This window comes from Periplaneta americana, chromosome 11 (genome assembly GCF_040183065.1).
Source record: "Periplaneta americana isolate PAMFEO1 chromosome 11, P.americana_PAMFEO1_priV1, whole genome shotgun sequence".
In the NCBI taxonomy this organism is placed as follows: domain Eukaryota; kingdom Metazoa; phylum Arthropoda; class Insecta; order Blattodea; family Blattidae; genus Periplaneta; species Periplaneta americana.
Window position 1 is genome coordinate 100114536 of NC_091127.1, and position 25629 is coordinate 100140164.

A 25629-nucleotide genomic window follows, 5' to 3' on the forward strand; every position below is an offset into this window, starting at 1 on the left:
ATTGAACCCCCTACACCTAAAAAACGAGTCCCTATGACATACTTTGGTAAAGTTTCCAACCAACTTAATAACCTTTTCAAAAAACATGGCATTGAACTAGCGCTCCGAGCAAGTAATAAACTCAATAATATTTTACCCAATAAAATTAACATAATCGACAAGCATCAGAACAGGGGGATATATATGTTACAGTGCAAAAATTGCCTTCACAAATACATTGGACAAACTCGTAGGAATTTTAAAACCAGATTTAAAGAACATGTCGCAGATTTCAAATACAACAGGAGAAAATCTAAATTCGCGACCCACCTTATTGAGAATGGCCACGAATTAACCAACATCAGTGAAACATTACGTGTAATTCTCCCTTTAAATAATTGCACGCATATCACTGCAGCAGAAGATTTTCATATAGCCCGGGCATTAAAATTAGGTATTCCTCTCTTAAATGAGCACATTCCAAATTTATATAATCCGTTATTCAATCTGAACGCACACAGTACACGTGATGGGTTATCAACCTACCACTATTCTCCCCCCCTTCTACCATCAGCTGTGACATAGTTTACGTAATTTTTGTACACGGAGCGCATCGACCAGTTGCTTTCTGTCTTCAGTGAACTCAAGAACACATCCTCACTCATCATAGTAAGTTGCAGTTCATACAGTTCTCAATCTAAGACACAGTCATTTACGTTTCTCTTATTAATTTTGTAAAAAAAAAATGCCCTTTTAACAATTAATAGTTCAAACTTTTAACTAATAAACAACTGTTCCGTGCGCTTACGTACATATAATCTCTACACGAGATGTTCTGTAACAGATTCATGTGAATTAAGATCTTGGCATTAATAGCATTGAGATATGTATATACTTTGTTCTGGAAACGAGCATCATTGAAAAATTTTTGAGTATAAAATATGGAAAGCTACATAACCACCAAACTAGACGACTATTAATTCTGATCTTAACAATTTTAAAGTATTTTAGTTAATTTTATCATCAGCAATTGTAACATTTTATCACGGCCCATATAGCCGCCTTGTATTTATATTGTAATTTCTGCCTTACAATTATTGTTTTTAAATAGAAACATGCCTTTTAATTTTAACATTAATTGAGTTTACTTGTACGGCAACATATAGTGTACTCACACCATACATATGGGCTTACTTGTTTCTGATGATGACTCCATAGAGCCGAAAACGTTCAAATAAATATATATTATGTAACAAAATATTGTATAACCAATATATTTGTTAAATAAGGATAAGCATAGACGGCACATGTAATAAGTTGTCATTTATAGTAATTAGCTTATCGGCCCCATCATGCCTCTTAAATTTCTAACAAGTCCAACTTAAAATATTTAATTAAAAATAAACAGTTATAGTATAACTTTAGCACTGTATATAGCTGAGATGGGAATAAATCGCCGTATGAAACTAAACAAATAAATTACAGAAAAGCAGATTTAGAAACAAATGGCAGTTTTTCCTGGTTTCTGTAAAAGTTTGTTCGAAGGACTTAACAGGTATTGGAAATGGACATTTCAATTATACTGTATACTTATCGGACCAGTCCTCCGAGAGGGACTTCCTTTTACGCGTGGTAATATTCTTGTAGAGTTTTTCTTTTCCCAAAGTCTGAAAGTTCCCACAGAGGGACGACAGCCCGTGTTGAGTCACGACAGTACTAATATGCTTGAAACTCACATGCATAACTTATTAGTTTCAATACCATGCGGGAACACCCATACATATCAGATTTTTCTCCCCCTCGCAAATTTTACCTCCCTTCAATATCGATATTCCGCAAAACTGACGCTGGCACTTCCTCTGCGCATATACATGTGTTTGTGTGTATGTTATTCCTTACTGAGTGGCCATAATTTCTATGTATGTACGGTGTAGCTTGATGCAATATGAAATTAGTACAAGAAGAATGGCTATTTATAAAGATTGAAATAGTTGGTTTTTAATGCCTCAAATTATGGTCAATTAAGATTTGTTTTAGATTCTGTTAGTAGAGCTAAGTTAGAATTATTACAATTACGAGTACAATCAGGAAACTACAAAAATACATACTGAATATAATGTAAACAAAAATATATTAAAACAGTGTTATATACATGAAACAAGAATGAACATGTCAAATATTTTAACAAGACAGAAATATAAATTAAAGAATTTATCCCCGTATGAGCAAACACTCGTGGTCGGGAGTTCAAAACCGCACTGTAGATAAGCATAAAGAAGAAGACAAAATAAACAATTAATATAAACAATAAATTAGCATAGATTACGGAAACAAGAGCCTATATGATAAAAATAATCACAATTGGAAAAAAGTTTATAGCCAATATTCACAACTAGGCCTATATAACACAAATATTAAGTAATTAATTATATAAATTTATGTAAAGTTCCCTGAATAATTTCTTTAATTTTTGGTTTCAAGTTAGTCGTACTTATGTTAACTAAAACAGGGTACTGATAAATTAATTTGGTTGTAAAGTTTTAAGCCATAGTTCAAGCTGTGTTTCATAAAGTAGATTTCGGTTTCTGAGATGAGTTCTTTTGCATGATTCAGTTTATTTTCCTTATAATACAATGGCAGACGAGATGATGAAATGATGACGAAGAGAGACATTTTCGCATAGTTCCAATTTAAATACGAAAAAAAAAAACACCACAGGATTGGTCCGCAGAGTCAACTATGTATTTAGGAGATCGCAAGAAGAAGCGGTCTGAAAGACATAGCAACCACGGCACAGCAACTGAAATGGAGATGGGGAGGCCACGTAGCAAGACTACAAGATGACAGATGGGTCTACACGGCGACAGCATGTGACCCCTGACTAGGGAAAAGAAGCAGAGGACGTCCTAATCAGAGATGGTCCGAAGTCTTCAAGACCGTTTGTGGGAATACGTGGACAAGGACTGCACGAGATAGGAGAAGATAGAAAGAGATAGGCAGAAGACTGCCACAGAGTTATAGTGAGAGAGAGTGCCAATGAAACTGAAGGATTGAACATAGCGAAAATAGTAGATTTAGAGTTTATATTTAAGTGCAAATAAAACAAAAATGCAGACAGTAAAACAGTTGTGGATGTAGACAGTGTTTATTTTTAAGCGGTGTAAATCTTAACAATAGAAAAAAGAAATTCATGCAAAAGATTTATGGTTTAGATATTGCTGAGGAAACGAAAGAATGGACATGAAAAAGTTATAGCTGTTCAGAGTTGTTGCTTTAGGTAATGTTAAGGAAACAAAAGACTGAAATTGTAGCATATGGCTTATTATGTTTAAGGCCAAGATACAAGGTGTGTGTGTGAGTAGACTATACTTAAGTTCTCTTATAATCTGGCTCACCATATGAAAAAACTTGAACCATTCCTACTTTAGTAGGAAACCCTTGTCTTTCAGGGGTTATAGAGGCTCATATCATCATAGTCATCATCATCATCATCATCATATAAACGGCCAATGGCGGTCACAATATATTTTTCTCGCACCTTCCATATCACAAAATTGATTCTGCCTACATTAAATTTATCTAAAATTTAATTAATTATTAAAAAATATGACAGTAATGTTTAAATTTATCCTACGAAACTTGTTAATGAGCACTATTTTCTCCCTTTCTCTTTGTACTCATCCTATTGCCCCACTATCGCAAGATAGTGCCTTATGCATCGGCCCACCACCGTCGAAGTAGTTTCCCGGAAATCTCTTCGTGAGCCAATCGTGCCACTTTTGCTGCAAACTAGCGGCGGAACCGACTCAGGAGGGAGAGCATACTATAATCGTCAGGGTGTCCTAACACTTGAGAACTATCGAACATTCCGGACGATAATAACACAAAAGTTTCCTCCTTATCATTGTTACAACATGTGCTGTTTACTTTCAAAGCTAGGGAAATGCTGTTCCCCTCAATTCCATGTTGTGACAAGTTCAACTTACAAGCAGAGGGCTAGTTTCAGATGTGATTATAATATTCTTATTAATGAGTTTATTACTTACATTATTACAAATGGCTTTTAAGGAACTCGGAGGTTCATTGCTGCCCTCACATAAGCCTGCCTTCGGTCCCTATCCTGTGCAAGATTAATCCCGTCTCTATCATCATATCCCACCTCCCTCAAATCCATTTTAATATTATCCTCCCATCTACGTCTCGGCCTCCCCAAAGGTCTTTTTCCCTCCGGTCTCCTAACTAATATTCTATATTTTATGCGTTTCTGGATTCGCCCATATGTGCTACATGACATGCCCATCTCAAACGTCTGGATTTAATGTCAGCTGAAGAATACAATTCGTGCAGTTCTATGTTGTGTAACTTCCTCTATTCTCCTGTAACTTCATCCCTCTTAGCCCCAAATATTTTCTTAAGAACTTTATTCTCAAACACCCTTAATCTTTGTTTCCCTCTCAAAGTGAGAGTCCAAGTTTCACAACGATACAGAACAACCGGTAATATAACTGTTATATAAATTCTAATTTTCAGATTTTTTGACAGGAGACTAGATGACAAAAGCTTCTGAACCGATTAATAACACGCATTTCTCATTCTCAAATTCTACATTTATAAAACACAACACAAATTCTAACTTTCAGATTTTTTGACCGGAGACTAGATGACAAAAGCTTCTGAACCGATTAATAACACGCATTTCTCATTCTCAAATTCTACATTTATAAAACACAAACAATTGTGATGTTAAATGATACAGTGCTTTGGTGACTTGATCCACTATGACTAAGAACATCGTTAACAAATAATCTGAGCCAGAAGTGACAGCTGTCACCTACCGACGAATCCTTGGAATTGAGACTTAATCCATTACTGCTCGGAAAAAGATCCAACTTCGGATAATCAGAAAATTAATTAAACTCAATTTATGAAAATGTGTGATTTGATCGACTTTAACTCTCAACGCCTTATTTGTTACTGTTGCTCCAAGATATTTGAATTTTTCCAATTCTTGGAAGGGTAAATATTTTTAATTTGAATTTCGTACAATATTCTGGTCACGAAACATGATCATATACTTTGTCTTTTCGGGATTTACTTTCCAATCTATCGCTTTACTTGCTTCAAGTAAAACTGTCATATTTTCCCTAATCGTTTGTCGATTTTCTCCTAACATATTCACGTCATCCACATAGACAAGAAGCTGATTTATACTGTTAAATTCCAAACCCTCTTTGTTATCCTGAACTTTCCTAAGGGCATATCCTAGTTAATGAGTTTATTACGGTATATTAAATCTAACCATGTGTAAACGGTTCAAGATTTTGCAGTAAAGAAAGAGTTTGTTATAAATTGCTCTCTCTTTATGATCGTACTTAGAAGAATTTGTGAATACCACTTTCGAAACTAGTTGATAGAACATCTTGGATGGCTTACATAATGAGTTTCTTGATCTTTGCACTAAGCATGAATCTTCCAACATTTATTTCCTATTATTGTATTATTCACCAGGAAACTTTATGCGTAAAGATTCTTATATTCGAGCATGTCATGAAGGTAGTAATTCATATTACAAATTTCCTAAGATTATCTTCAACTCGACATCGACTGTTTAAGACTAACATTGCTAACATTGTGATGTAATTTCTTACGCATAATTAGGGTAGCTTAGTAAAGGAAAAATACTGGAACGATTCTGCTGTCTTCTAAATGAGATCAGGGAATTTTTTTAATCTTCTTTCTGGTAATATTACGAGCATCTTGATGAGAAATACAGGATACAAGATCTAGCATTCTAGGTAGGTATCAATTCCAAATTATACAGGTTAAACTTAGAATTCCAATGGAAAGAGTGTGACATGTTCTGGGCACATGTGATATTTAACTTACCGTAACTAACAACGACTGATGCCCACGTGCATCAACGTCGGTTAGTGTAACCAACAGTTAAAATTGCCAACTAACCCCTGGTAAACCATTTTTACAGTGCCTCAACCTCGGTTACGACTTAAATAGGAGGTTAACCACGTAATATCTAACTGGCCATATTTGAGCGGTTAAAGGAGATAACAAGTAATTAGTATGGCAAGTAAAACAAAATGGCGGCCAGATCCACAGCTGATTATTTCGAAGACGATTATTATTGTACAGTACTTGAATTATGCCTGGTATGAATGGGGTCCTGGATCGTACACACATCCGTATTAATCTTCTGCAACCTTTTCCTTTATGGATATTCCATCTCTTTCAAATATAATATATTTAAATATAGTAACTAAGTCTAACGATACTTGAATCTCACATTGGGATATAATCATTCTTGCATTTAATTTTACATTTTGTAGCCTACGATTTTAACCTAACAGCACTGAAAAACAAAGAAATTCAACACGCAAACATAACAGCGCCCAAAGGCAAACAAATGCAACGCGAAAATGTAGGACACGTTCGTTTCGATGTAGAACGGAGTAAACGCAGTCGATTTTAGACGTTGACTATTATCTTTGGACAGGTATGGATGCTTTCCTTTAGTCATTTTGTAGAAAGAGTATACCATCATAAACTTTAATCTGGTTAAATGAGGTGTCAGCTAACCATGTTTAAGTAGTCGTTGATTATGAATGGTGCAGAGAAGTTACATTTCAACCACGGTTACGGTTTAAACGTCGTTCCGTAACCTATGATTACTGCGTTTTAACCGAGGTTGATGCACTTCACCATGAGTCTTAACATTACAACTAGGCAACGTTGCTTATGAGAAAATGTCTCGTATTGTTCTTGGAGTCTAAAAAGCGGCGAAGAGTGGTGTAATTCCGGTATACGTTTTGTAGCTATATGAACAAATATTATTTCGTTTATTATAAAGACATTGATGAACTTCGAACCAGATCGATCCCTTTAATCCAATACAATCTATGCTTGCATTATAATCCAGTCGATTTCTCGCCGGGTCCCATTGCGTAGTCCGTTGGTGATAACAGTAACTTAAGCAAGACCATACACTGTCAGAGAGAGTGCATTATTAAATGGGAGTTATATTATGCTACCCAAAGGACACCTAGCGACGTATATATGTAGCTACCATGAGCAGTATCCCCCAGTAGGATGCCCTATCGCTCAATCTTTCCTTTTGCTGCAGATAAAAGGAAAAAAGAACTATTACTTCAATTTCTTGCCGGTATCTTCTTTGTGAAAGTTGGAAGGAAGTTTACTTTTCTTTTCCTCCACTAGAAACATATTTTGTGACAAACTCTGGTCAACGTACTTACCCTTAGCATGGAAATCATGCCTTCTTGTCGCTGAAAAAAAATTCAGCATGATGGTGACTACAGAAGAGTGCAATGTGTTTACCATCATAAGTAGAGAGAGGAAGTAACATACAGCTGTTCTTAACTTAAAGTTAAATCTAAATGAACATACTATATTTAAACCTATTCATCATCGGTTTCAAAAGACATCGTTCAAAGACGCACGTCCAATCACAGTTATGTCTATACATTCTTTCGGTGCATTGTAGTTAGTGTGAACTTATTTTTAAAGTGCACTCACTTCAAGTCCATTTATATTTAGTTCGCAGCTTTCATATACACTAATGCAATGTGATCCAATATTATCTGCTTATATAGGTAAAGTCCATATTCTTTAAGTGAGAAATGATATTCAAAAAATAATGGCTTTCTCATTTGTGCGAATGTTGATGTATTGAATCTATTTGGTAGTATTTCAGACACCATTAATGTCCATGTAATGGTGTTAACCTTAAACAAGGAAAGAACCTATTCAAGGAGAACACAAGCCGGAGAAAGGAAAGAGCAAGGCCACCTAGATTCGAACCCGAAATATAGAATATTTACGGTCAAATTTTGACATGTCAACAACGCACTACTGATACTGTTGAAGGTTAGCATAATAGATTCCAGCTTCAAATTATTACAAAACTTAAAAAAAAATAATTACAAATTGCAAGCATTCTGCTTTAGAGACCACCAAAATATTATACAGAAGGAACCTAAGTAATGTCATTAATTTCAGGAGGTTATTCCATGAGATATTTCAAACAAAAGAGCTTAATATAATTTTCCACGTTTCTGCTTCCTTCTGCTAACATGTGCGCCAAGCATGTTAAGTGAATAATTTTTTGGTAAAGAACTTTAAGTCCCGATCCTGCTTTGACCTTGTAAGGCGCTGCGTCTGTAACAAACAACAAAATATTCTCGCGTTTTACATAATTTGGAAATAAATGGTATTTTCAAAACACAGGACAGTGGTGGAATGTTTTGGTATTTCTGTCTCTTCAACATTCACTAAAAACATCTGTCCATCTTTCTCTGTCTCTAAAATACCCACAGTCACATTCACAATATAACAGCGACAACCGTATCTTGTTTCTTAGATAGAAACCCTAACTTGTCCTTTATTTTTTCTCGCATTTTTCAACGGAATCTGTAATTATTAACAGCATAAGATATCCTGAGAGTTGATTCCTCAGATATTTCTCTATCGCAGTATTTTCTAATGCACTCCACAATTGTTGATTTTATTTCCCACAAACATCTGCTGCAATGAACGCCTGACACAAATGTTTAGAAAATTCCGAAAGTTTCTTATGATAAGATGCACTAAGAAATGACAACAATGACTTAAGATGGTTCGTATTAGCCGATCCGGTAGTTGCCAAACTTTTAATTAATCCTAAGAATTGTTACTGAAAATTACTAAAAATAATTTTGTACCGGTATCGACTCTTTCAGAATACAGATATAGACGACACAAAATGTATTAAAAAGAAGATTGACAAGAGCTTAAAAAATTAATGTAAAATATTGTGAAACTATACCCACCAGTTCAGACACTTCGAAAATATGAAGTTGTGGGGAAAATGTGTCAAATACGCAGTAATATGTCACATCGAGTAACCATTTTTAGACGATTCATGCACATATTGCAATAAGTAGAGATGGGAACGATATATCGGTTTTTACGAAATACCGATATTTTCATATAGATACCGAAATTTTAATTCAATATATCGTATATTATATCAGTTTTCTCATAAATTTATCAATTTTTTGTGGAATTATTATCATTATCCACAACAACAAAATCCACACTAGACAACGCAGATAATTCCCGAGAGATGGCGCTAATGAAGGTGGACTGTTACATAATTGTGCAACCTCACTCAATACCTTGTTCTAATTGGCTCAACTGGAATTCGAATTAAAACTGTTTAATATGCAGCACCAAATTCAAAATGCAGAGTGTGTGAACGTGAGACAGACGGGAGGTGTGTTATTAATGTTCTCCAAAGTAGGAGCAACTCCCACCCTGAAAGGGAACCGTTTGACCTTAAAACGGGTATCAGAACTTTTATTTCTGTATTTTTAAATGGAAAGAAACAAGGATTGAATACCGATGTGATATTTGTTTACGTCTATGATTTCTACGCATAACCTAGTGCTGAAATTCTGTTTTGTTATTATATCTTTTTAGTGCATAAAATTCTATCCCTATAATCATCACGATTGTTGTTTGAAATGTTGGAGTGTAACAATAACTTGTAATGGGAACTTACTATAAAAATATTGTATCAAATCAACTGTGAAGTTTGTTAAAACTTGTAACATTCTAAGTACGGTTTACTTATATTTAAATGTAATTACAAGTTCTCTTTACTCAAATTTAAAAATGATTACATTGTTAGATAGAAAAGAGCATTATATCTGTGTCCTGAATTGAATCCTATATAAAATTAGAAAAATTGAATCGTGCTCCAGTATCAAATAATCATGTAGAGTTTACGTAACTCTTTCTAACCACTATATCATTTAAGTTCACCTTACCTCCACCATAATTTTGATTTAGGTTAGGACCTATATCGTATGGTATTGAAAATGTATTGTTTATTGTTACGATTTCACATTTATGCTTTTGACTGTTATCGATAATCGTTCGATATATCGATATATTTTCTGCAATATATAAATCGATTATCGAAATTAGGTTTTCAATATATTGCAATATCAGTATATCGGTATTTAATTTATTTCCTCTTTCACTATTAATAGGCATGGTTCTGTGATTTTATATCCACTTGCGGGTCCTAATTTTGTAACTTACGCTACAAAAATAAAGTGAACTAATTTAAATATTTTAAGACAAAATTACATAAAAGGAATTTATCAGATCTAAACTTTTCTTGAATAGGAAATACGACCAAATGAAACAGAATACACCGCATTCTCCAAACTTGTCTAGTTAGCAGCATTAATTGTTATCCACCATTGTACGCAGCAGTTACATTCAGGTTAGTAGAAGCTTTATTCAGATCTCAATCGCAGCAGTTACATTCAGGTTAGTAGAAGCGTTATTCAAATCTCAATCACTCAACGCAATAACAAGGCGTTAAATCAGAATAATATTATCCCCTGTTATTGTGTGCAGATCTCTGGAATAGTGAATAGAGCAGGTATAGAAATCAGGCAATAGAATAGAGTGAATTTCTAATTTAACATTGCTATTTCAGACCACGGTTAATAATGGCGAAGCTTTATTTGAAAGTTATCTTAATTCTTCCCTATTATACAGAGTGTAACAAGAATATGGGACAAAACTTCATGAATGTATTCCCATAAATAAAGAAGTTAAACATGTTATAACAACGTGGGTCCTGAAATACGTGATTTCGGAATTATCAATACGTTTATTTGCTAGAAGTATACTACACTCTGTTGATATTTCGTTATAAAAATTATTCAAAATGTCCACCTCCTGCCTAAATACAGGCCTCACTTCATCGTTTCATTAAGTTTCGAACACACCAAAATCCCTATAATAGTGCGTATTGTCTGACAGACTAACATAATTCTCTCACGTAAAGTTGCTCCACATCCACAGCCGTCGAATATGCCATGACGTTAAGTAATCCTCACAGAAATAAGTCTAAGTACGCTTAAACTAGTAAGAAAAATAAAATTCTTAGGTCATATTATGGAGAAAGAGGATAGTGCCATTGAAAATAAGTGTTTGCAGTTTCTTCGGGGACACGAATTTGAAATCCAGTTCGCTAGAAGATTTAAAGAACAAGATGAGTAGATTAGGGAGGAAATTATGGTTATGAATTTAAATGTAATTTGTAATATCGGAAAGGAGATGTGTAATGAAACTAGGAGACAGGAATTATATCAAAATCTCAACGAATTAAGAACATTAAGTAACTATAAGGACTTTAGAACGTCATGGGAACAAGAAGAATATGTCAGAATAAATAATAGGGAAGTGAGGATGATCTTAGCTTGGTGGAGACTAGGAATATGGAAATTGAAAAAAAGGAGGGGTACCATAGAGAAGGATATCTGCCCCCTTTGAGGCATGGGAGAAGACGCGTTCCATATATTTTTAGAATGTGAAGTAACAGACAATACAAGGAAAAAGTGGATAAATAATACATTTTGAATATGAATAGTATATAGCATATACGAAAATATGAAGACATTAGTACAAAAACAGCCCTAGTCACTTTTAATGAAATAGAGTTAAGGACACATTTGCTACTATTTCAAATATTCATAGACTCCAAAAATGAGACACGTCAGGTGCAATAGCCACAAGGATAAACACCAGTTGTACAGAAACAGCTGTCATGTGTTGTTCTATTTGTTTTTATTTTTCTCTTGAAAAATAGCAATTTTGACAATGGTAACTTTCGAGGAATATCACTTTTGTTGACGTCGTACAAAATTTTGTCCAATATTCTTTTGAAAAGATTAACTCCATATGTAGATGAAATTATTTGGGATCATCAGTGTGGTTTTAGGCGTAATAGATCAACTACTGACCAGATATTTTGTATTCGACAGATAATGGAGAAAAAATGGGAATATAAGGGCACAGTACATCAGTTATTCATAGATTTTCAAAAAGGCATATGACTCGGTTAAGAGAGAAGTTTTATGTGATATTCTTATTGAATTTGGTATTCCGAAGAAACTAGTTCGATTAATTAAAATGTGTCTCTTGAACGTACAGCAGAGTTCGTATAGGTTAGTTTCTGTTCAGATGCTTTTCGAATTCACTGTGGGCTAAAGTAAGGAGATGCACTATCACCTTTAGATTTTAACTTTGCTCTAGAGTATGCCATTAGGAAAGTTCAGGATAACAGAGAGGGTTTGGAATTGAATGGGTTACATCAGCTGCTTGTCTATGCGGATGACGTGAATATGTTAGGAGAAAATCCACAAACGATTAGGGAAAATACGGGAATTATACTGGAAGCAAATAAAGAGATAGGTTTGGAAGTAAATCCGGAAAAGACAAAGTATATGATTATGTCTCGTGACCAGAATGTTGTACGAAATGGAAATATAAGAATTAGAAATTTATCTTTTGAAGAGGTGGAGAAGTTCAAATATCTTGGAGCAACAGTAACAAATATAAATGATACTCGGGAGGAAATTAAACACAGAATAAATATGGGAAATGCCTGTTATTATTCGGTTGAAAAACTTTTATCATCCAGTCTGCTGTAGGAGAGGAACATAGGTTAAGGATGTTTGAGAATAAGGTGCTTAGGAAAATATTTGGGGCTAAGAGGGATGACGTTACAGGAGAATGGATAAAGTTACACAATACAGAACTGCACGCATTGTATTCTTCACCTGACGTAATTAGTAACATTAAATCCAGACGTTTGAGTTGGGCAGGGCATGTAGCACGTATGGGCGAATCCAGAAATGCATATAGGGAGTTAGTTGGGAGGCCGAGACGTAGATGGTAAGATAATATTAAAATGGATTTGAGGGAGGTGGGATATGATGATAGAGACTGGATTAATCTTGCTCAGGATAGGGACCAATAGCGGGCTTATGTGAGGGCGGCAATGAACCTCCGGGTTCCTTAAAAGCCAGTAAGTAAGTTGTTTTTGTAATAATTCCTTCATACGTAATATAACTAATATAAAGGAGTTAAATAAATTGGGCAATTTTTTAATGATAATGAAGATGAAATGGGAATAGAAAGTTAAAAGTCAAGGTGGATTAAATTGATCTCGTAATTGTATATGTGTGTGTTTTTGTTTTGTTTTTGTTTATTTATTTATTTTTTTTAGTTGTAAGACTTGGCATAGGTAATTAAAATTGTAAAGTAAGGCAGATCTGAGGTAATATAGAATTGTAACAGGTCTCTCTCACAGATATATGATAGATGGATAAATATATCATATCATATCAAGTACGCTTAAGTCTGGTGACTGTGAAGGCCAAGCATTTGGTTTTACCTATACCTAACCCGTGACCACGATAACGTGAAAAATAATTTTTCTACGGACACAAAGGCTAAAATGTGTGGGAGCGTCATCATGGGTGTAGTACAGTTCTCGACGAAGTACTAGTGATACGTCGTCCAAGAAAGCTGACAATACGGTACGCAAGAAATCTATGTAGTTTCGCCCTGTAGGTCTATTAGGAAGTATATGGAGTCCTAACAAGTTAACACCAACAATTAGAGCCTAGAAGTTGATGGAGAACTTCTGTTGGAGAGAAGATTGAACTGTCACCTTGGGATTTGCGTTTGTCCACAAGTCTGGTTATGGAAATTCTGGATTCCATCTTTTGTGGACTGCACTAAGATCATAACTCAGAGTAGATGACTTAGAAATTAAGTATTTCCAGATCGTTGCTGTTATAAACACTTTCTCTTCTCTACATATAACAAACCCATTCTTGAAGTTTTGCTCTGTATTTTTTTTTATACATTCTGTAAGTAATAAAGAAATATTATGTGTCGTTTAATGACACTATTATCTTGTTGTTCGCTAAGTTCTGTTTCATTTTTTCAGCTGGTGGTGCGGGAGATGAACCGACTTGGCATGATGGTGGACCTCTCGCATGTGTCAGTCCCAACAATGCTTGACGCTCTGCGCATGAGTCGAGCCCCCGTTATCTTCTCGCACTCTTCGGCGCATGCGCTCTGCAACAGTTCCCGTAATGTGCCTGACCACGTCCTCAGACTATTGGTAAGTCTACCGAGTATATAGTACTCGGCTCACAAATTTCTTCCAATGGCTGACAGGTTATTTATAGCAGTGGTCGTCAGCATGATTACATCTATCCCTGCCTATCTCTTCGTAATTGAGTCAACATAAAGCCAAATGGCTGGTCTCTACTTTGATATGATTCAACAAGGTTCAAGTCATAAATCAATCGACCTCCTACCTAAAAGCTAAATTGGCTAGTCTCTTATATTTCCATGGTTTTCCTAAGGCGTTAAGACAAAAATGTCGACATAAGCCCTAAGAGAAATGGGCCACGGACCTATATGTCGTTCCCTATAAATTTTCCCTTTTCTAACAAACGACGTAATGCCCTAGTTCAGAATCTATAATTAATCTAATCGCTTAATCGATCAATTTCTGTTGTAAGGTTAATCGATCAAAAATATTTAATCGAATAAGAATCGGTTGTAGTTGATATTAATTATTATTTTGTTAATACAAACTCATACTAAAAATTCCGACAATATTTCTCTCTCGGAAATTGCTTAGTTAAAAGCACAATAGTAGTATTATTTTCGAACTATAAACCAGGTAGCGTAGAGACTACTTCTATTGAAAGTTGAAACACAATGCGAAATCCTTACTAAGTTTTATGGTTTTCCAAGAAAACTTCCACCTTGTTGTCAGCTCTTCTTCCTAGCATATGAAATACATACGTTTTAGAGATTCGTTCTCCTCATTCCTTATAAAATAGCCATGTTTACACAGTGTGCAAGTGAGAGAGTAACTATGTTCTTCTTTTTCTAAAATCTGGTAATTCAGATTACAATAGGGGCCAGACTTCTGTTTAGACCACTGTACTCTTGCAGTTGCTTGCAGTTTCTGTACTGAGTTTGTATACGACGGTTGTGTGTTTAGTTTGATAAAGAAAAAAATTAGTTTTCTGTGGTCTGTGAAAAGTGTAAACTCCATTATGTCATATGAGAATTTGAGAAGTAAACTCGGTGAAACGTTTGAATTCAAATTGAACGATTGTGGAGAAGTGCTTGACAGAAAAAAAGTTTTTTTTTTCGTGTTTACTGATGCAGAAAACATTGTTACTAAACGTAGAGCGGAGTATGTGAATGCACTCACATGTTTGAAATCATGGATGAAGTAGTATTAACTAGGTGAGTCTTCATACTTTTTGTTATTTATGTTTGTTTAAAAAATTCCTGGAGAAACTGACACAATAAATTATAAGCCTCATAATAAATATATTAGAAAGTAATTAAAATAGTATCTATAGGTAATTTTTCTAGTTATTAATATGATTCAACATTCACAAAAAATATACGCATAAATTAATCAAACAAAATATATAAAAAACGCATATGTTCAAAGTACCGACTAGTATTGTGCATTGTTCAAACAGGAGAGAGGATAACAAGACATTCCAAACTTCGTCTTATTCTATATGAATAAAACTAATAGCAAGATATATGCTCAAATCCTTAAGCGGTTTAAAATAGTGTCCTACAATGTTCGAACATGAGAGGCAACCTAATAAATATATTAGAAAGTAATTAAAATAGTATCTATAGGTAATTTTTCTAGTTATTAATATGATTCAACATTCACAAAAATATACTCATAAATTAATCAAACAAAATATATAAAAAAACGCATATGTTCAAAGTACCGACTAGTACTGTGCATTGTTCAAACAGGAGAGAGGATAACAAGACATTGTAAACTTCGTCTTATTCTATATGATTAAAATTAATAGCAAGATATATGCTCAAATCCTTAAGCGGTTTAAAATAGTGTCCTGCAATGTTCGAACATGAGAGGCAACCAAGACATTACAAACTTCTTATTTTATATGAAAAACTAATCGCAAGACCTGTGCTAAAAAATGAAGGGGTGAGAGTGGAGGACAGCGAATAATTTTATAACAAGTTGGAACAAACACGATAGGCCTTTTTTGCAGAGCGGACATCGAATTTCGTCATAATCGACTAACTTGAATCGAACATAGTGCCTGCAATACTTCCATCATGCTTATAGTCACACAAATATTGTTACCGAGCAGCTGTGATTTATTTGAATATTATGTGAAGAATATTTTCTATCAGTAATATTGATATAGTGCTATAAGATGTGCCTATATGTACGTATATTTCTGTAGATGTTTAATTATATTTTTGTAATAAAAAAGTACCTCCTTACATCTAAATAAAACTCCACAAGAGTTGTTCTAAAATCCTTTCTCAACTAAAAGCTTGAAGGGTTTGAAAGGGAGAGGCCAGCGAACTTGAAGGGCACAGATCATACAAGGCGCAAGTCCGAGCGAGCTGTGACATCCGCTTTTTCAAAGCAGACTTCGGTTCTTGTCACGCTCGACAAACTTGAACCGAACATAAGAGCATGGAATTCACAACACTAGTGCCTTTAGCAAGGTACTGCAATTTCCTTACAAGGCTTTTCGTTTTAAGACTGTTCTTTGAATAAAACGTCTGTATCCTAGTTTAGTTGCATACTATATTATCCAAGTTATATTTTATTATTTCATTACCATTTTGTACAAATTCAGATATCTACGATATGCTTACAAAAATACGTAATTTTCATTTGGATAATAAATGTCATTGTTTCAAATAACACGGCTTACTTGTAGCCATCCCCGTATAAGACATTCTATAAAGAAAACTTACATAATGAATGAAAGAAGAGTGAAAATATTGTGTATAGATTCGAAACATAAATCTTAATAATGAAACACATCAAAAGCTATGGATTGAAATTTCATTACACATTGAGGAAATGACAGAAGAGAATATAGACAAAATTATGATATTTATTCATTAATAGTTCAAAAATACATAAATTTAATAATTAAAACTGACATATGCACACTAGTGATTATACACAATAAATATACAATTTAATAACGAATTTTCTATCATATAACTATTCAATTTATGTTGGTTTAACTTACACTTAGTTCTGGTTTTAGTGCAACTTTCCAACCTATCGCATTTATTTTAAACATACAAACTTCTTTACTTACTAAATTTGAAATTCTCTTTTTAATTCAACAATAAACAAGTGTGTACAAATCGCCCCTGCTGCTATATTCATCCAATTATCTTTTACAATAAACATATTTATATTTAAATTTTAGGTCTTCGTTAACATATAACTTAAATATTTCATGTAATAAATATCGCATGAGGTGAACAGAATATGTCGGCAATAAGTGAACAAACTGATAGCTGAGTCGGTACATTCTATGCCTATATGTAGGGCAGAGTCTACTCTTGCACATTCGCTTGTCAGCAAAATCATTTACGTAACCTCAGTACAGCTGTCAGCTTACTTGTGAAAACACATTTGTCAATCTAATTACATAATCAACATCAATTCCAATTTAATCAATTCAATCGCATGCACTCATTTTCAGTCATTATTATTATGTTTCTAATAAATTCATAACTTAGTACAATCCTGTATAGACAAAATTATCATTTAATGTAAAATGTTACAACAGTACATTGACTAAATTCTCATATTATTATTAGATCTAAATCAATCAATAAATTTTCTGTTTATAATTTCATTTGATATACAGTAATAAAACAGACAAAAAATCTTCGGGCAAAAGAATGGGTGAACATTGAAAATAGAGTGCATACATATACAGTGGACAAGAAACTTATCGGCAAATAAAAAAATGGACAAAAAGTCTGTGAACGAACTTTTGATGAATCAACGGACAATGGTGCTATTCGAACTATCCATAGTTTCCGGAGGACGTCTCTAAATAATGTTAACAAATGGATGAATTAGGATTCAGACATTGTTTCCCTCCATCGCCGGCATTGTTTAACATACTATAATATGTACTCAGCTAATGCTGAATGACAATTACAGGTCAGAAATAACATTTACGTAGGTAAGATGGTTTATATACTATCTTTTTGCTGATGACCAAGTAATACGACACATTCTAAGTCAAATGGAACAAATTCAGAAGAAAGTTTAGCTCGGTACCTTCGATTTCATTCAATTTAGTTTAAAAATTCTATGTAGAATATTATAATCAGACGCGTATTTATTTAACTAGAAAATAAAACATGTTTTATAGATTTTAATTGCCAATATTTTCGAAAAATCACGCACTCATCCTTCTTTGTTTCACTGTATAACTGGTTGTATTTATCCAAATTTCGAATTGCGTAATCATGATCTTAAATGAAAGATGGTTTTTATTTTCATAAATTAAAATATGTCTTTATCTTATGAAGTCTGTATTCTTTTTAAATAATATATTAAAAAAAATTGTCTCTATACGAATATACTTACAATTACAAATAAGGAATGTTCGATGTCAGTACGCTATAAAATGATTTACATCTGTTGATATTTTCCTAACGGTGCTGTGCTGCAATATTTACTATTAAAATGTTCGTTCCTACGTCACCAGTGTATGGCTAATCCCCGCGTAGATCGTCTTGGGACAGTAACGTGATATAGGCAATTGTCCCCACTCTTCTTTATACAATATCAGTTACGTTATGTAAACTGTCAAAAGGGATAATTTTACCTAAGAGAGACTCTCGTATACATAAGTTGGTATAAATTTCTTTCAAACCAGGAAACGAACAATTTTTTTTCTAATAAAAATTATGACGTAAATATGAAGGGTTCAGAGCCATAGTGGGCCAAGCGCCATTTATTAAAAACGGAGAAAACAAGGGTTAAAATTAAGTGATTATCATAATTTAACAAAACATATAGTAATTATGATAAAGTATGCACATTAAAATTAAATTATATGCCAATCTTAATTAAATTATAGTATTTACTTAACTTTAACCCTTGCTTTCTCGGTTTTAAATAAATGGTGCTTGGCCCGCTATGGCTCTGACCCCTTCATATATTATCTAATGTTCTTGCTATTTATCGAGCTTCGGAATGTATTAATGAAAATTAGTTATCATCAGGCTTCGGCCTAGGGACACAGAGTAACCAGTTTGAGGTTCAGAGTACACGGAGTATAAATGATATCGTCCACACCTGTGGAGTAACGGTCAGCGCGTCTGGCCGCGAAACCAGGTGGCCCGGGTTCGAATCCCGGTCGGGGCAAGTTACCTGGTTGAGGTTTTTTCCGGGGTTTTCTCTCAACTCAACACAAGCAAATACTGGGTAACTTTCGGTGCTGGATCATGGACTCATTTCACCGGCACTATCACCTTCATTTCATTCAGACGCTAAATAACCTGAGATGTTGATACAGCGTCGTAAAATAACCCAATAAAATAAATGATATCATGACCCGTGTGTAGTCACCCGACTGCAACAGCACAGGTGAGTCCGTAATGTGCATTACCGTTGTGTGTAGGTCTATTGCTGCTTGGCTGCGGTACATGTAACAGGCTTCGGCGTAGGGATACCTGATTGAAGGTTACAACTCACGTTAATACTTTAATGGTAGACATTTATTGTCTATACTATGAATGTACTGTATATACTGCATCTATACAGAGAGAAATATATTTTGTGACGGACTGTTTACATGTTGAGACACGAAGCAGCGGTGTGTTCCATCTCCCACTCCACTGGACTATCACAACACTATCTACCGTGCGTTCTGAACTTTATGCGTTTCTGTGCCCAGGACCGAAGCCTGGTTATTATAGCCTACCCATAGAATACTGCAAACCACAAATATTTTATTAAAGTAAGATAACACCTGCAGACTATGTTCACGTTCCGACGCTGCATGCATAAATTATGCAGCATTGGAATGTAATGGAATGGAATTTCGGGAGTGGGCACTACGACTCAGCACTGCGATCTTTTTAGATCTATTGAATTAATCCTCAAGCTAGGCGCATTCCCAACCCACACCTGCTGACTACACTAAGGTTCGCTGTGTACCCAGGTTTCGAGCAGGCAACTCTACCTGTCCCTAGACCAGCCTCCTCCGTGTGTCGTTAACCGGGTTCGGAAAATGTTATGGAATTATGAAAAAATGAAGAAATGTTGACGGAACAATGTAAATGCCAAATATGAGGAAACGAGAGTACCTCGAGAAAATCCCCAACTGCGACCTTGTCCGTTTCAAGTATCACTAAGTTACGCAACGTTACTCTTGACTTAGAGGGAAAGGATTCTTTCTATGACATTGTTGGAACGATGAAAAACTTCCTACAGAAGGCCTTCTTCAGCCGCAATTATATTCTATAGATTTGTTCCAGCAAGCAATTCAGAACGCGTTACGATCTAAAATCGAATATCTTTCAAGGCATGCGCTAATTGAGTACGATCTCAGAAATATTTCAAGATTTTACGTTGTTGGGCCTTTTCTTGAACTGTTCTTTCACGGCCTACGGAGTTTCTGCTCATGTTAAAATTATTCATCTTTCGAACTTAATTCGTCATAACATATACTGTATCCCTATCAACTTCCAAATCACACATGATCGACTATTATTTGCTCTTAATCGAGAACCAATTTCAGTCGTTTCGACCAAGTTGCAAAGCACGTTGGATCAGGAAAGTGGGAGTTCAGAATCTGTTCAGAAACAGTTCATGTCTTGTTGGAATGCATATTAAGGTACTGCGCATGAGCAGGCAGTTCACATCGATATTTCCTTATTGCCTTTGACATGACTTCAATTTAATCCTGGAATAATCCTAAATATATGTTCTATGACATAACATAGCAGCTACATGCAATGAATAGCCTACACAATATAATGGAACAAATATGTCACAATGAACCAAGAAGAATGCAATGAAGAAGAAAGAAAAGAATAATGCAAAAGGGAAATAATAAAAACGACTAACAGTAAATAGAAATAAATATTTAGTATCCACTACTAAATTTAATTCAATTTGTAGCTGGTGAAATATAGTAATTTTAAGTATATCGAAATGATAGCCGTCCAAATCTTGGATTTAAAATATCGGCATCCTAATCAATTCAAATGAACAAAAAATAAATGTAAATTATTGTTAGAAAAATACATAATGAATTTAAAAAAAAATAATATTCTCCAACAAGATGTGGTAGCTGCCAGAATGATAGAAATTTATTGAAAATAAATAATGTACACTGAATATTAGAAAGATGAATAGAGATGGTGATTGATGATGTTCAATGAAGATTTTAAAATGGTTGATGCAATTGTCTGAAGTGTCTTTTCAAGAACGTTTAATTTTCTGGTGATCTCCAATGTAAATTTGGGAATTGTTCCTCGCGCACCAAACATAAGTCCAGTGACATTCCAATCTTGAATATTATATGTATGAGTGAGATCATCACAGCATGGAAGGTAAATAGCGCGCTTCTCTTCAAGTACTTGCTTTGGTTGATCTTCATTAATTTCAAACCTTACTGTTGGGTCAAGATTGAGACCAGTTTTTTTTCGGTCAATTACTAGGCCTGTGATGTCAGCACGCCGTGTAGGTCCTTACGTAGAAAGACAACGAATTAACGAATCTACATTTTGAATGAAAACTATATAAGAGCAATACAGTGGAAATCGGTTGAAATTATTCTATTTACATTCATCCATCTTATAAGAGATAAAGGAATTGATATAATCGAGTCACCAAAAATATTCATACCAGAGTAGTAAATATTATTCAATTAGGTAGCTGCCCTACAAAAAGTGTTATCAAAAAACGACACAGCATAATTAAACGTAATATCCTTAAACTACAGTAGGCCTAATTTAAATTTGTGGGAAAAAATGATGATCAATTACAACTATAGTAAAACAAATGGAAATAATTTAAATTTATAACGTAGTCTTTACTCATGTTTGTCCATAATGTCCATCAATACGATTTTCCTAAATTTTTATTGAATATTTTATGACCTTGGTAGTCTTTGTTTTAAGCAGATATGAATGAATTTTAAAACTCTTATAGAAATTAACACAACATTTTGGAAATCTTCCCTTAGTCCCTATAAACAAATCTATCACTTCTATGCCACTGTATGTCATTTAATATTTTTCTTTAAGATAGTGATGTTCTGATTTATATACTGTATTTTGCTTGTTTTTATTTATTAACTAGCTGATGTAAAACGGCCTCAAATCTCACACTAGGATTACAAATACACGCTTTATCATTCTATCAATTGCAATATGTCAACACGCCTAGTGCTACATCTGTTGCAAGGCAAAGAACTTCTTGATGAACTTCAAAACTTGAAGACGTGTTTTGCAAGTAACGCCCTGACAGCATGATGTCGCATGTTTCGTAGCAGTCAATAATTATGTCATCGCGTCTAGTGCTACCATCTGTTGCAAGACAAACAACTTCTTGATGAACAAAATTTGAAGACAGGTGTTTTGCAATATTTCCCTTATGACATCAAGTGGCATGTTCCGTATCAATCAATTATGTCAACACGTCTAGCCTATGGTTACAATTTTGCAGACGTTACATAATTATTATACACCGTGGCCTATAATTTTACAACCGTATATTACAATTTCAAGCTCGATCAACAGAAAAACTCGCCAAGATTTCGTTTCATACATTTGCCATGGCCATTGTCGTGTGCAGTGTTTTGTTTCAAGCTTATTGTTGTATGACCATTCTTTTTTATTGAGCCTACAGTGACGGGAGTACTGCACCTTGATATGCTGGAGAACTTTGCTATTCTGCAATTTCCGCCAGGTTTAACATTTTAGCAGGGTGGTGCTCCATCACAATTCCATCGAAATGTTTAGAAATCGTTTTTGGATGTAACCTTCACAAGAAATTGGAGGGCCAACTTTCTGGCCGCCTAGATCCCCGGATTTAACTCCTTTGGAATACTTTTGCGTGGAGATTTATTAAAATTTTGTGTACAGCAGAAAAGTTCATAATTTGATTGATTTGAGACAGCGTATCATTCAAGCAGTTGAGCTTATAACACCTGATATGTTGGTGAACAACTGGCAAGAGGTGTTTTGGTACCAGTCGAGTTATAAATAGTGTTCATGTTAAAGTATACTAGTGGAAATAAAACCTTTTTCAGTTAACCTATACAATGCAGAAGAAATTTAGTTAATAAACCTTATCCAAGTTACGATATAAGCTGTTATTTCTGTATACTTTTAGTATGGACACAATGTACAGGTCACAGCGGAGAAATCATATTGAGAATGGAGAGATTTAGGTTACCGAAACTGGCACTGCAATACAAAATCAATAGGAAGAAAGGATATTGGAAGACCAGAAAGAAGATGGTCTGATCAGAATGAGTCTCGGAACGGATCCTGTAGGCCCAATCCTTGTCTGTTTATATATTGATGATGATGGTGATGATGATGATGATCAGATATCTACAGTTTTAAAAACGTGTATCCAAATTTGTTTGTAAAATTAACGTTACCCTATCCTATCCATTACAGAATTAAACTGAAACATTACTTAATGTAAGCCTAGTCTAAAAAAGTAATTAATGTGAACATAATTATACATCCGACTGAAAACTTCTCTCGTTATATATATTTAGTTATTATAACATGAATTAATTTTCAAAACTATGATTATCGTAACAATGAAAACAGAGAAATGAAAAGGACAACAAGAAATCAACATTACTGTATATTCAGAGATAGGAAAGGCATATTTAAGTGACGAAGGCAGACAGAATGCACTTCTCTCCACAAACGCAGGTAAACAGAACTTTGGTTGCCATTTATATTGGAGGATTATCTACCTGGTCTTATAGTCACTTGTAAACACCTTTATTTTTATTCGAGAGGGAATGTTTACATTTCCACATGCTTGGTTTCTTCGTATTATCCTGACATATATTTTAGCATGGGCCTATGCCTATGAATTTGGAGCTTGTTTGATTTTCCTAAAAGTGAAGAAAGTGAATAATAATAATAATAATAATAATAATAATAATAATTATTATTATTATTATTATTATTATTATTATTATTATTATTATTATTATTATTCTCTTCATGGAGTAGGAGAGTCTCCTGTTCGGTCCTCAACTTTCCACCTTGTTCTTTGCTGACCAATATCTCTTCTCCCTTGTGGTTTATAATCCAACACCTGTTTCGGTATTCGTTCTTTCTTCATTCTTCTTAAATGATTCGACCAACGAATTCTATATTCCTTTATTTTATCTATAATTGGAAGCAGGTTTAGGTCATTCCTTATATCATCATTTCTATATCTATCCAATCTTGTACATCCTTTTAGGCCTACTCTGAGAAATTTCATTTCCGTTGACGGTATTCTATTAGTATTATTTTTCTTAAAGGTCAATGCTTCACATTCATTTAAGAGAGTTGGTATAGCCATTGTCTTATAGAACTTTATTTACGTTTCTTTCCTTGTTTTCTTCTTTAAATTCTTGGCAATTGTGCCACATATAGCCTGGAAGCGTTGTGTTTTAATAGTCACATCCTTATCATAACCATAAGTAATATCGCGACCTAAGCATTTAAAATGGCTCACCTGTTCTGTAACAGTATTATTTATTATTATTTTACTTATAACTGGATGTATTCATCTGAAAGCCATCACTTTTGTCTTTTGTATTGACATTTTTAGATTACATTCTCCACATATCGTATTTAATTTGTGTATGGCCTTTTGCAGGTTATCTTCACTATCCTGGATAATTATCCGATCGTCTGCAAATAGAAGGGTATTTAAAATGTTTTATCGATTTAACGAAATCCCGTCATTAGTACATTTCTTCCATTCTTTGAGAATGTCGTCTATGTATATATTAAAAAGACTTGGTGATAGACTACATCCTTGTCTGACACCTCTATTAATTAAAAATTCTTCCGATAATTTTCCTTTTATTGATATTCTATTCATTGTTTTGGAATAAATCGATTTCATAACTTGTATTAAGTGCAGTGGAATGCCTCTTCGATCCATGATTTTACATAACGTCTTGCGATTAATTATTCTAAACAGTGTATTATGAGAGTTTATACAAAATTAATTAATTACGCACTTAAATCGTGTAATTGAATATCTTATTTAATGCAATAATAAGAAATATATTTTATGTTCAATACAAAAAATGAAAATGTATCTTCTTCTTTGGACTGTCAGTAAATCAATTAATTGATACACGTCTTTTGAATAGAATATTTATAAAATACAGTGGGAGACCTTGTAACCCCTATCGCGCGCGTCCCCTAGGTGGCGGATGGGGGATTCCACCGAATATGGTGGGGTGGTCCGAATAGCTACGGTAATAAGGACCCGTGGACCAACAAGGAGCCCAGTTCCTGGGGGCTTTAAAATACTGGGACACCCTCTCTCCATGGGACATAAATATGGAGGGCCCATGCCCGAGGTAACAAGGGTGAAGACCTCAACGGTGGACAGTCAGCATAGGAGGCAACCCTTCATGTGGGGATAGTACACAGGATGGTTAGACTTAAGCCATAAGGCAGCAGCCCTGCCAGGTCAATTTCTGCGAAGTGCTTGCAACTCTTCCAGAGAATACAACTTACTCAGCAGCTTCACAGGACACAGCCGGACGGATTTAATAGACGACAGCACAGGCATGAAAAGGATAAACGACTCGGAATTTCGGATAGATTGAACATCGCAACCTGGAATGTTAAAGGGCTTGGAACAAAAGAATCGGAAATAGAAGTAATTCTTAAAGCTAGAAGTGT

General features: G+C 34.4%; 1 protein-coding gene across 1 annotated transcript in view; it reads left to right on the forward strand.

Annotated features, from left to right (window-relative positions):
• LOC138708536 (dipeptidase 1-like) overlaps window positions 1-25629 on the forward strand; it is a 297564-nt gene that overhangs the window by 33150 nt on the left and 238785 nt on the right. Inside the window, exon 3 of the mRNA XM_069838651.1 lies at window positions 13792-13987. Within this exon, the coding sequence (XP_069694752.1) occupies window positions 13792-13987 (196 nt within the window). The remainder of the gene's footprint in view (window positions 1-13791; window positions 13988-25629) is intronic.